The sequence below is a fragment of the Anser anser genome, assembly GCF_964211835.1.
Source record: "Anser anser genome assembly, chromosome: 18".
In the NCBI taxonomy this organism is placed as follows: Eukaryota; Metazoa; Chordata; class Aves; order Anseriformes; family Anatidae; genus Anser; species Anser anser.
The window spans coordinates 9,544,733-9,558,559 of record NC_139739.1 but is presented as its reverse complement, the minus strand read 5'-3'; the positions used below and the strand labels follow the sequence as shown (position 1 = coordinate 9,558,559).

The 13,827-nt window shown below is 43.1% G+C and overlaps 2 protein-coding genes across 9 annotated transcripts in view; one reads left to right on the top strand and one right to left on the bottom strand.

Moving 5' to 3' along the window:
- HIC2 (HIC ZBTB transcriptional repressor 2) overlaps positions 1 to 13,827 on the bottom strand; it is an 81,231-nt gene that overhangs the window by 20,777 nt on the left and 46,627 nt on the right. The window lies entirely within an intron of this gene.
- Positions 1 to 13,827, top strand: part of LOC310883384 (uncharacterized protein) — a 137,459-nt gene that overhangs the window by 79,891 nt on the left and 43,741 nt on the right. Inside the window, exon 5 of the mRNA XM_083803585.1 lies at positions 2,158 to 2,260. Coding sequence (XP_083659711.1) covers positions 2,158 to 2,260 — 103 coding nt within the window. The remainder of the gene's footprint in view (positions 1 to 2,157; positions 2,261 to 13,827) is intronic.

Here is a 13,827-nt window from a genome sequence, read left to right as displayed (position 1 = left end):
TCATTCTGAGCTCTGGGTGGTAGGACTGTAGGACGAGGCTGGTCGTTCGACTTGGTTTACTCTTACCGGTCTGTTTTGGTTTTAAGAGATTATTTGGGAGATGCGCTATGCTTTTATTTGCGCTGGAGAAATTCATATTTTATGGTGAGGTGATCACGACAAGGATGATTTTAAAAGTTGTAGGAAAGTCTTATCATCCTACAGCCTAATTTGCCAGCATGTATCTGCGTGTCACTAATGGTTCCTTCGCACAGCATTTGTATCTGTAGGCACTTGTTCTGTGCAGGGCACCCCAGCATCTGAGTGATTGCTCACCAGTTGCTTCATATAGCCTATAGACAGCTTCTCTTTCGTTTCTCTTGATTTACTATGATAGTCTGGGCTGCTGTGAGCATAGTTTAAAGCACAGTAAAGTTGGCATCATCACCGTAAACCCTTACATGCAGTCTGTGTTTTTTTTTCTTTTCATTTTAAGAAGGTTTATGGTTTACGAACGCTCTACATGTTTGCACCCTCTGGCTGCTGCATCGCTTGCTGAAAGCAAGCTGCATCACCCAAAGCATCTCTGCTAGCCTGGGTTGAGCACGGCTTTGGTTTCTGGACAGGTGAACAATAGATACCACAGTTATCTCCACCAGCCTAGCAACAATTAAGGAAACAACTACATTTTATACTCAGACTGAGACCTTGGCATGGAATTCTGTCAGCTCCAAAACAGTTAAAAGAATTTTATTCTTCAGATAACCCATGGTTTATCAAATGTTTAAATACTCAGGCTTAAGTATTTCGAAAGCTACTCACTTTGCAGTTGTCACCTAAGGAAACTGCTAAGCCATTTGTGCATTTATTTCCTGTCAGAAAAAAGCCTCAAAGAGCACAGCAGAATGGATCACCCTCCTTCTTTCAGCACTATTAAAACCATCTCATTTGGTAATTATTCTCCTCAAGATGGGTGTGGGGGAGTGAAAAGCTGGAGCAGATTCTATTTATAGCAGATAACCTTGGGAAAAACAGGAGGTACAAGAGAAACAGGCACGAGTGGTGAAGTTGTGACAGTACTGAAACTAGCAGGAGACGCAGGTGTACCAGGTGTCTGTGCCAGAGAGCTCTGAGAACACAAACGTGGCCGCACCTCCTGCAAGATTCAGGCTTGACTGGCAGGTTTCATAGGCACTCAGATGAGAATTCACAGGGAGAATTCACATATTTAAAACCTTGAGCAAGAGTAAAAAAAAAAAAAAACACACGCTAAAAGGCTATTTTAAAAGTTTGCTGGATCACTTCCCACAGAGCTCTACCCTCTCAGCAAGAAAAGTGGTTAAAGAAAAAAAAAAAAAAAAAACAGAACCAAAACAGAAAAACCAAAACAGCCAGAGGGACTGAAACCTCCGTTACACAGATGAAACAACTCAGCAGTTTTACAGCTCCATAAATATGATCAGAATCTGGCCAAAGGAGTAATATATGTACAAACTACTGCTAACACCCACAACAAACACCAATGCTACACCTTGGACTGGAAGGAAAACATAAAATTCTTATATCCTTACCACTTCCAGCAGAGCTTGCTAATGTAACAGCATCAAGAGACTTCCAGGTGATGCAGAAAGTATGTTTAATGAAGATATATTTGGACTAAAACCTCTCTTTTGGCATTGTGCATTCCCAAACACCTGTATCTAGTATCTAGCTGCTTTCAGTCCCAGGCCCTTGGCTGCACATTATTCAGCCACATGCAGTTCTGTCCTGGAGGAGGGCTAAATAAATTGTAGCACTGTTATGCCACAGTGCAGGTGCTCCAAAACACGTGTCCTTAAGCTCATGAATTTGAGAAGAGGTATGTTTCATCTTCCTTATAAGACATAGGGGTGTTCTGATGCCATCCAACTTTCCCTGACTCACCAGATCAATCCATCTGGGGTTAATCTGATCCCTTCTCCAAGCCTTTTCTTGGCAGACACCTTTTCTAGCAGCAGGGAAAGCACTCCAAAATCCCCAAACAACAATCATCTCCTGTAAAGAACTTGAATTTGTGGCATCCTTCTTACCATAAGGATCCTCCATCATGAAATACATCTGTTGTCTAAAAGAGACTATGTTCATTTGTAGGCAGGCCACTGTGATGCTAACATGGCTTTTATGCTCTTTCTCCCTCAGGTACCTCAACGTAAGAAGCCTGACAATAATCCCAGATCCCCAGATCCTTCCAGGACCAGTCATTGCATACACAGACCCACTCCAATCAAAGTCTTAAAACAAGGTATGTAATATAAAAACCCTTTTCATCTTGTGCAGGGGAAAAATAGCAGGGACTTGCCTGAAGAAAAAAGTTACATGGTAATTCATCAAATTGATTTAATACAGCCCAGCTGCATGTGAGAGTGCTGGCCCAAGCAGAGAGCGTTCCAATGCTATGGATTTGCTTTCAAACAGGCAAGGTGCTTTGGCACTACTACTGCATCCTTTGAAAAAGTTGGTTTTGACATGTTGGGAAAGGACTTGGATTTTCCAACGCCTCTCTAAGTAGGAGGCAATTCAGCAAACACACCCAAGACCCTGCAGCAGACACCACTCTAAAATTTGTCTTCATTATGTTCTAATTTTCACACAACTTTCTATTATTTGTAGTAGCCAGAAAGTGCTGATGAAATTTTTTGTGTTTCTAAAAACAGAGGAAGGGTCAAGAAAGCACTGTTACACATGATTTGTTCTCTCTCTAGCAGCAGTCACTGAAAGTGCTGGGCCAGGGTTTACTGCTCACATTTCCCCTGTTACTCTTGAACCAACATATCAAATAGGGGTGTCAGGTTTGGTGAGTTTTGAAACAAAAGGTGTATTGGAAGGGAGTTAATTGTGATTGGTTTTGTTTTATTTTTAAAGACAATTGTTCATAACAAATAGTGAAATTGCTGAGAAAATAATTTCTGCTTTGCCATCTTGAAAATTCTACTTCTTCCCCTTCAAAAGAGACCAGGTCACTGGAATATACGCAGAGCTCCAGACAGGCCTAAAAAATGTGCTGAAATTTACTGAGATGCCCCAAAATAGCTGATGAGTTTGGTCTTGCAATGGGATGAATGTAGCAAAGGTGCAGTAAAAATTCTTAGGCTTCCTAGCTTTTTTTCTCCCTATATGTATTCTTTTACTATTTGTATAAAACTTCCATCGTAAGAGACAAAAATATGGTTATCAGAAGCTGTGTAAGCACACCAGAACTTCAGAAAGAATCCCCAACTCAGACTGTCTCTCATTTGAAAGACAGGATGATTATTACAATCCACTTTTTCTTTAACTGAATTTTTATTTTCCTCATCTGAAAAAGCTTTTTTGTTCATTTATTTTTTAATTGATCATATTATTTAAAGAACTGACCAAGGAATCTAAAAACCTAAAGAACAGTTTGCCAGGGAGGTAAAAATTAGAAAAGCTTCATGATAACACCCCCCCCTCCAAACACAGGGTTTGCTCCTCCTGCCACACACGCTCACTAGATGCCCTTTTGCCTTCCCATGAGAGAAACAAATCCAAAAGATCTGCCATAAAAGGCCTGGAATACACCACGCTCAGTTGGACACATGGTGGGGTGGTGCTGGGAAGTAAAGAAATAGCTGAAGTTATATGGGAATAACAAGCTTCACAGAAGCTCCCCTTGGATACAAGTCAGCGTGTGGGAATGATGGATTAAGATTGAGGATTTGCATTTCCCAGTCAGATGCCAAGATATCAGTGCTGGCATGCTAAGGTGTTCTGGCGTTTCTTTAGGGAGTCTCCAGCCGTCAGCACTGCGTGTGTACAGGGCTCTCCTGCTTGCAAGTCTCTCTCTCCAGTAGCACATGCATTTTTAATTTATTTTTTTTTAAATATGTGATCTAGGTTAGTGCTCATAAAAGCAAAGGATTAACAGCTACAGCCTAGCACAGGCAGCTGGGCACGCTCTGCTGTCAGATCCCTGCTAACACAACCAACCCCGCACTGCTCCCACCCACACGCAGCACGCAGGTAGTGCCACGGCTTCAGGCAGCGTGTAGGGGCAAAGACGTGCCATGTCACACCTCTTCCTCCAAAGGACAGCAGAGCATTTTGGTCTTTGCATGTAACAGGCCCATTGACCCCTGCAGAATCAGAGCATAGAGCTGAATCCTGTGTCAGGCATACTTTTTAGGATAAGATGTAGCACTCCTGTATCATTGTCCACCCTACTTTCACCTTTGTTTTTTTAAAACCAGCATTAACATTGCCAGTGGCAAAGACACATTATTTCCTCATTTTGCAGCTCAGGAAAAAAAAATAATAAATCCTTAACTATAAATGATGAGGCACTGTTTTAGCCCATCCAAATCAAGGATGCCACTGAAAAGGTTAGGTCTTGCCCTTGTCCTGCATCGAGCCTGCTCTGGCTCAGCCATATACCCCACGGTCTTCCACTGTAGCGCAGCTGAGCAGGCAGGAAAGCACAGCCAAGGACCAGGAACACTCATCAGCAAAACTGGCTGTAAAGCCAAATCCCGTATGTCAGAGGTCACAAAACTAATTGAGGATCATGCTTCAAACTCCAAAACATCCTCCCCTGTCCAGGAAGGCTGCTGGCAATGGGTGGAATATGGTGGGGAGACAGAGGAACAATGAAGACAAGGAAGGTGGTGACAATTTTTGCTGGCACTGCATGGTGCATGTGCAATGAAAAGATGGATCAGAGCAGCACTCTGGACCAGGAGGAGCTTCTCTCCCATCAAAGAGAAGAACAGAGGTGAATACTCCTGCCTGCCTTTGGGCCTGAAGTTCTCCTCTCTGACACTCCAGTCAGAAGCAAGATCAATGCCTAGCAATGAGAGATGCTTCTCCTTTATAATAATCTTTATTTCTAGATGCTTAATATTTGCTGGCTTCCTCCCGTGGAATTTTGTAGCAGCCCAGCAAGGATGAACATTTAGAGGTTCTCCCAAAAGTCCCCAAGATGCATCAGAAACTGAAAGCTGCTGCAGGGCTGCAGTACGTTGTCTCAGCAGATTTAGTGGGTAATAAGGTCTTCTGAAACAAAATGTAGTACGCATTTCTGCCTGGACTTGCCAAAAGACCTTAATGCAAATACAACTCCAGGAAAATTAGGGTGGACTCTAGTAGCTGCCTCCCCCTCAGGGTTTTTTTTTTTTTTCTTCAATCCTGATGAAATTCATTACAGTTGCATTTAAACTGAGGTTGTGATTTACATTTTCCAAAGCAGGCAGGGCAGGTTTGAAAGCCTGATATATCAGAGTTTATGCACTTCCTGAAGAACTAGAGCAGTTGCAGAGCCTTCCCAAAGGAGTGCCTGGTCGGTCCCCTCACCCCCTTGACATGTCTGCTGTCACACAGGACACCAGATTCCTGGCAAGTTGAACAGGCTTGCTCCTTAAAATGAAGCAGCCCCACATTCAAGCATGCCAGTACTTTCCTTGAAGGTATTTACAGTTTACTTTTTAGTGCTACTTTAAGTTCAAAGGGGCTAGTAAAGCCCCATTAAGCCATTTACATCAAACTGGTTAGTTAATTATCCTGTTGCAGGCTTTAAATTAGCAATTTATAACCCCTTCCCTAGAGATGCTAGCATTTGGAAACAACTGAGCAGGGACATTTTGCAGTGGGGCGCAGTTAAGGAACCAAAAACAACAACAAAAAAAAAAAAACGAGAGAAAACAGAATAAGTCTCTCCAATTTTTGGTTGGAAGTTGATTAACTCTGTGGGAATCCAGTGGGGACAGGGGTGGGAGAGAGCCCACCATTACCAGCTAGCAAGGATAGCGAGGCCGTGTCTACCCTAGGCTGTGTCCGTGCAGCAAAATGTAGTGATGTGCAGAGATACAGAGCTCGGCCAAGTCTGGGGGGCACCACACCCAGCCGAGGATAATGCTTCCTTTACAATGAGATATTCTGCTTCTTAGTGTCATGATCAAAGGTATTTTCACATTAATCCATACAAAAATGTTTCTGCACAAGACTGAAACCAGTATCTGCCCACAAGGAAGAAAACGGACTTGAGGCTTTGGGGCTGGCCGAACTGGGAATGCCAGCATACAGGGACTGAAGAGAACCGTGGGTTTTGGTCAGCAGTTCTGCTCACCCGTGCAGCCAGGGAGGCTCTAGGCACACTGCAGCCACCTTTCAGAAGAGGATTAACAAGATTCCAGATGTCCTTGTGCCATAAGGGTCAGTGACCTGCTCACTCTGGGACTGCCCCATGGGCCAGGTGAGGCTGGAGCTGAGGAATCTCCAGTCCCGGGGTCTTCTCCCTTGCCAACAACATTTCATATATGAAAAGGAGGATTTGTTGTCCCCTCAGGGTCTGGTTATTCCACCACCTTGCTCAGAATTCAGAGCTTTTATAGAAGGGGATAATAACCACCTCCCACCTCAATACGTAACAGCCAAAACTAACCAAGTCCTGAAATAAAACGTACCTCTCACCATCTCTCCTGTATTTCTGCCAGCCATTATTACTTCTAAAAACAACTAAATATTAGATATTCATTGGCAAAGTCTATTAAAAAGGATGGGAGGGAAAGACCATTCAGTTGCTACTATTCTCACACAACAATCAGGTACAGGAGAAATCTTGGCCCCAATCCTAGAAGCTGTCCCACACCAACAAGCAGTTATAACACCACCAAGAGCAGGAATCCATAAAGAGAAATGTCATACAGTGTGGGACCAAGGCAAACTAGGAGATTCCATACTGACATCCAAAAAAAAAAGCACATGAAAAGAAGTTTGATAGAAAAATTCCATTCTACTTGAAAGACCAAAAAACCCCAAAACAACAGATAGAATCAAGTCATATGGCAAACTCTGCAACTTTTTTTTCTCCGCCTTAATACATCCCCTTTTCAATGATGAAAAACTTCTGCCAAATAAATGTCAAATTAACTTTAAAAAGAGAGATAAAAATCTAAGCCATTTAATTTCTTTATACTACACAACCATGAGATTTATTTTGCATTTGCTGGCTTTTTCTTCTCCGTGGAAAGTAGCCATTCACAGTTTTGGGGATGGGGGGCAGTAGGGGAGAAGAGGGAGAAAGACACCCAAAGGTTTCAAAGCAAAGGGATGACATATTTTTGTACAAAGTTTGGTAAATTGATATCACTTACGTGTTTTACTGCTCTGAATTGCAAGACAGTGGTCTTATAATAAAAATACAGGTAAACACAACATAAAATCTGAATCATCTAAAGGACTCAAAAACCCAGCCCCACACATAGATGACATTCTCCGAATTCTCTGCCCTTTCTTGGGAGCAGTTACACCCAAACCATCACTCAGTCCAGAAGCTGTTCTCGCGTACTAATCACTCTGGAATCACACAAAGGTAAAAAAAAGTTCAAATGCAAAACGCTAGCCTGGCCTTTGAAACAGCCCAGTGCTAGGAGGCCACAAGATTGCGTGATATTAGGAAATTATAAAATAACATGAGGCTGGAAGAGAAAGAAGAAAGGAAAGCCCTCCTGTGGATGAAATAGGAGTCTTTCCTGCTCCACCAAAACCTCCCATTTCCAAAGCATGCAGTGCCCGGGCCTGTGCCTAGAACAGGTGTGTCTCCTTAAATACCTCACATGTCACACTTGTGTCTCATGGACACAGTCCTGGGGGATTATATTAGTACCAGTGCATACCAGCTGGAGCTACCCCCAGCGGTATCTTGTAACTCCTCGCACGGGGGGAGCCGCTCTCCATACCACGCAGGGCCCTTGCCATGTGACTTTCCGGAGACAGACAGCGACCCCGGGCCTGCAGCTTCACGGCATTTGTGCTCGAGGGGCTGGATCAATTCGGGAACGAGCAAGAGACTCCTCCAAGAGCAATGACGAGGCACTGCCAAGTGACGGTGAGCAGAGGGCTCCAAGAATTCTCTTTTTTCCCTTCTCTGCACTTACTAACAGCAAATTCTCAACTGATTTATGCCAAACAGACACTCTGGAGATCTCCTTTAACTAAAAAAAGATGCATGGCTAACAAAGCAAAGTCCACTCAGCCATTCCTAAGCAGAAAATGCTGACAGGGCACAAGACAGATATGGCTAGCACAGGATGAAGGAAGGACAAAGGAGAGTGAGCCTCACACATCTCTTCAAGTCAGTGCAGGAAGAGACACCCCTTGGCAATTTCAGCCTAATTCGTCACTAGGCCTTGCTGGCCTAGGTGGCTGCAAAAGCCAACAAGAAAATTCTGGGGGCAGCAAATGCATTAACAGCAGTTTCTGTATCACGTCTTTATGCTTGGCACAGATAATAAAAAGAGAAGAGCTACTTGGTTTTGCTATAGCTCTGCGTCACAACACAGAAGTATTCAGCATGAAGAACTGCTCCCATGCCACCCATCTCATGAAGGGCATCGTGCAGTACTTGACAAGGAGACTGAGAGCTGATGGAGGCAAGAAGCTGCTGACCAGCAGTCATGGGCTTGGAGGCGGAGGCCTGCAGAGCCGTGTAGGACCCTCCTGCCTTATTCTTCCTTCGTTTTCCAGCAGGGGATTCTTATATTCAGGCAGCAGCTTATAGGAGAGAGTGCACGAGTGAGAGTGCACGCACCGATCTTAATGAAAAGTCTAATTTAAGAGGAATCTACCACATCCATAAATTATTCCACTGGTTAATTAATTCAGATTTCCAGGTTTGAGCACACATCAGGTTTGTCTGCTCATCCCTACGATAAATGGCCCCAGGCCATGCGAGCAGCTGGCAGCGGTGGAGGCAGTGCCAAACTAAACGTTCCTCAGAAGTGGCGTAGGTAGAACTTTTTCAGGCCACCAGAATGCCTTGAGGGCTGGGTGACACAGAGGGTTCAGTGTACCCAACTCATCAGTCCAGCACAGGTTGGAAGCAAAGAGAAATTCTCACATACTCTACGTCCCAGTCATCTCTTCAGCCCACTGGCCATCCCTGGTCCAATGAATCCCAGAATAAGGCCATGCCATGATACTTCATTCTTAGACAAATAAGCAGAACCCCAAGACCCCCAAATCCATCTACCCCTAGAAACATGTACAGTTCTTACTACTGCCATTTCTCATTTTCAGGAGGTCTCAAGTCCATAGCCATAAAAAGCAGCATTAACCGCCAGGTGAACTCTTACTCTTAAACCAACTATTTATTACACCGGGGCTTTGATTACTAGACAAGCATCTGTTACAAATGCCACCCCATGTTCTCAGACAAGAGGAGTTTAAATGTTGAGCAGTTTCCCATAGCCAAGATTTAACATCTTTACATTTTTATTTCTACTTTGGCGATCACAGTGTTACTGACTTCCTGCCCAGTTAGCAGCCAGCCTGGTAAGAGCACTTAACTCTTCACATCTGTCATGAGATCTTAGAATATACGCTGCCATGTCTTTCTCAAGCAACTTGAAACCAAATCACAAGGGCAGGTCTGTGTCCCCAGCAGACAAATGGAGGCCCAGCTGTATTTTATATCTGTGCAGTATACAAGATGTATTGAGAAACATTCATTTTTAATGATGCATCTAATGCAGAAGCAAATAATTAAGAAACCATTAAAGAAATTCCCCGTATTTTGAACAGGAGTGCAATCATTCACATCATTTTTCTACAGATAAAAATTCAGACTTTGAGAAAACCAAGCTTTCTTATCAGCAAGCTCTACATACAGCTAGGTAAAAGCTGTGTTCCCATGGGGAGGCAGCAGCACTCAGTTTCTCTAAAGGCTCAGGAAGTTTGAATTTCTTGGTGAGAGAGCAACAAAATAGCTCACTTCAGGTAGGAGTAGCTGCGAACAGAGCTGTCCATGAGCCTCTGTACAGGCCTCCATCCAAATGCTCAACTCCCACTCTTGTCAGTACTTGCGAGCGTTTAATCCAAGAGAGGTTCTTCACCAACCTACAGCTATTTCATGACATGCCTGTCTTGGGGCAGAAAATCCTAGACAGCATCCCTTTAAACCAAATGCTGGCATTATATAATTGAAGAAGTTTTACAGGGGAAAATGGCAAAAATCCCACTCATTAAGAAGAAAATTAGTGATCTAGTGCATAGCAATGATTAACTAGATAGCTATCCTTTTTTATTGAGGAACCAGACTAATAATTAAGGTGTTTTTTCTTGAAATATATAAACAAATTATTGGAAAGTTTTACACAGTTTTAACCAGCAGAATTTCAGAGTTCAAATAAATTACAAGCTATTTCACCATTGGACTGTCTGCCTCTAAGGTCATAATTAATTTTAATTTTCAGAAGTTACAGTACCAAACATGTGACCAGTAGTAAAATAAGAAAAACCTCTCTAGGGCTCTCTTGAAGTTTGTATCAAACATAGAGAAGACAGGAAAACAGGAGGCCAGATGCACTTATCTCCAGAGGCAGTTCACACACCTTGAGAAGTATGTACACATGACAAATTTAAAATCCAGTTGCCCATTTTGATATTTGGGGGTGGTAGTGGAGATGAGAGAAAGAGGAAGGGGAGAAGAAGGGGACCAGAGTTTAAGGTTATTGACTTACTCCATGAACACAGAGAGAGAGTTCCTTTATCTGTCACATCACAGCAGATACAGGAAAAGCCGTGGCAATGCCATGCCAGCAGTTAAGGTGCTTTTACTTACTGCTTTTTCAAATAGTGTCCAATGGTGAGGGAAGGGTAGATTGAAAACAAAGTCATTTAAAGCTACCAATTCTAATCTTGTTTTACATTTACAGTCACGTTATTTCTGTAAAGGATGATCAGTGGCTGGTAACTGCTAAGCCATTTTGATTTACATCTAAATGTAGCCTGGTCTCAATTTGGTATTATTTTTTTGCTAACTGGAGGGATGCACTATCTCCAGTTGAAACATTTATTTTATTTTACAGGTATTTATCCAACTGACATTTTTCCTCTTTTTTATTATTTTAATAAACAGCCAATGACATTTATTAGACATTTTATTTTTTTCATTTGAACTATACTGCCTGAAAACTCAAAAAAATAATTTGAGAATTTTCTGACCTCATTTCCTTATCAGGCATACTAAACATTTAAGTCAGAACATGTTTAACATTTAAAACAAACTGATTTATTAAGGAGAAGTGAGGTGTAGCTGATGATGTAAAACTGAATTCTTGTTTCCTTGTCCTTCAAAATGTAGAGCTAGCTGATATTTGCCTCCCATTATACCTAGTCCTTATTCACCAACTTAGAAAAAGAAAACAAGCATCCCAGTTCTCTTAAGCTTTCATTGGTTTCTCAGCTTTGAATGAAATCCTTTACCGCATTAAGTAGACTGAAATGAAAAGAAATGCCTCGGCAAAACCAGATTAAAAAGTCAATACATTTACTGTGTCCCTGCAACTGCATAAATGTCAAAGCAAAGTGAACCACTTGTTCCTGAAGTCAGAAGACACTGATCTCATGAGGAAGCCTTTGCTAACAGCTTTCAGTATGTGAAAGAAATGCGGGGTTCACCTGATCAGCCAGGGGCTCCTGGTAGGCTCCCAGTGACTCAGTGCCATGGCCGGAGCACACCTCAGTCACAGCTTGAACGAGACCTCTTGTGCTTCAGCCGATCTGACAGCACTCCTAACCCTGAGAGATGCAGCATGCGTGTAGCGAGCCCCGTTTCTGAATGGTGGAGCTCATCCATGACTGCAGGTTAGCAGTAATCCAGCTGCTGTGATTACAGCAAGAGAAGCATGTATTAGACAGAGTGCCCTGGTCTATGTCTTGCTGAACAGCCCTCCTATGTGGAGCTTGGCAACGAGAGAATCTCCAGGGGTAATTGACCAGTACTGCTGGATTTCAGTGGTGGCTAAGGAGCAAGCATGGAGAATGACTTGTTGAGTTTTTACAGAGTTTTGAAAAAATCCTGATGTGTTGAAAAGGTAGAATCATAAAACTTCCTTGCTCCTCTGTCTAAACATCGTTTGGTTTGCTGGTATGGAGCTAGGGGCAAGCAGAGGGAGTACAGCTGCATGTCCCTTCTTCGACATACACTAGTGGGAATGCCATTTCCCTTACTTAATAAAGTCCCTTATCCAGTATTAAAGGAAAGTAATCTTTCAGTAGCATTTCTGCCACCTCAAAGGGCAATTTAAAAAATAATGTTCTGTTTTGATGTTTAAACAAGCTTCCCCAGCAATTACTTGTTAATAGCATCCAGAGGCTCCAAGTAAGAAGCCAGACCCATCGTCCAGAGCAGTTTATAGTAGCAATACATGGAGTCGGGCAGAGGATTTGAAGGGAAAGAGAATGCTGGGGACAGGGAAAGGGGGGAGGCTTAAAAACCACAAGTAAGTTTGCTAAGTTTATCCAACAACTAAAAATTGGAATAAAAGCCAATGCCATGCTCCAAAGCCCTCTGGAAATATAAACTGTTTTTTTTTTTTTTTTTAAAGTCATTACTCCCTTGTTTGTCCAGTCAGGTCAGAGACAGCAGCTTTCCTGCAGCCTGTATTGTGGAGTCCTCACTTTTTGCTAAACCTTTGGCAACCCTGTGCCCTTGAGTACTCGGGTGTGGCAGGCAATGACAGCTGACAGGTACAAACTCATTTGCCCCAGGGGTGCCTGGCATGCAAACTCAGAAGGGCTCCATAACATTGAAGAGAAACCACCAAACATCCAAGAAGAGACGAAGTCCAAGAGGAGAGAGAAACTCTCGCTATTTTGCCTTGAAAAGCCTCCTAGTGCCGTCCTCCACAGAGCTGGCCCGCTCTGTGTGTAAGATGTGCTGTTGACGCCCGTGCTGCAGTCCGTACTCCTCCTCGGCCGGGGAATGCCATGCTGCAGTGAGCTCGCTTGCTCCCAGGTTCACGTGGAAGCATTCCAAGCTACTCAGCTTCTGACAGTGCTCCAACTGCTCTACCACGCTGAATTGCTTTACATTACATTGCTTTCCCTGCCAGGAGGCACTGCTGTATTACAGTATGGTCGTCTAGCAAAATGTAAAACTGATTTTTTCACCTCCCAAATACCAACTGACTGTTGCCACTGCAGTCACAACTAGACGCCCTGCTCTGTATTAGACTCTCCTGCTTTTATACGTATGCAAGAGATTTTAGTATCTCCTGCTCAGCTTGCTGCTGCTGCTCTCCCTGCTGTGCTCCCAAAGCATCCTCAGCTTCCAGCCCAAGGTGTCACTACTACTTGAGCTCAAATGCCTAAGCCAGCTCGTTAGGTGCATTATCAGGCAAGCTGACTGCCTGGCAGGAAACAAAGAGGTGGGAAAAATAACTAGAAACATTGTAGTGACTCACTGCTTCATTAAGACGGTCAGCTTTTTGCTAAGTCAGAGTTTTAATGAAGTAAGCAGGCTACAGAAGCATTTCATAACAGATTTTTAAGGTATTAAGGAGGCATTTGGCTCTTAATTCTCTTTATTTCAGTGTGCTATGCAGTACTTGTAGGCTGCAAGACAAAACCAGTTCCCTGCACTGCACTGTAGCTAGTTTCCCTTCTACTTTTGAACTATAAAAATAGCCATATTACAATAGAGCAAAGGTCTAGCTTTCTATCTGTTCTTCAGGAGTAGCCAGAACAGTGGGGAAAAAAAGAGGCAGTGAAATAGGGTAGAGTACAGGCAGTCTTTTCCCTTCTTATACCCTCTGCAATTGTTAAAGATTTTCTGATCCCGAGGTTGCATCCAGGCCATCACTTTTAATAAGAACTTATCTGCCCTTCATCGATTTTTGCATCTGTTTAGACTTTTACTATCCATAACACCCTTTGGCAATGTGTTTCACGTGGTAACTGCTGCTTGACAGTGTGTGCCGTCTTTGCCTGATTTGATTCAGTTTAGTTACGACAACACAAGAACTGTGAAGAATCCCTCCCTCCTCCCCTTCCCCTCCCCATTCATGACAGCAC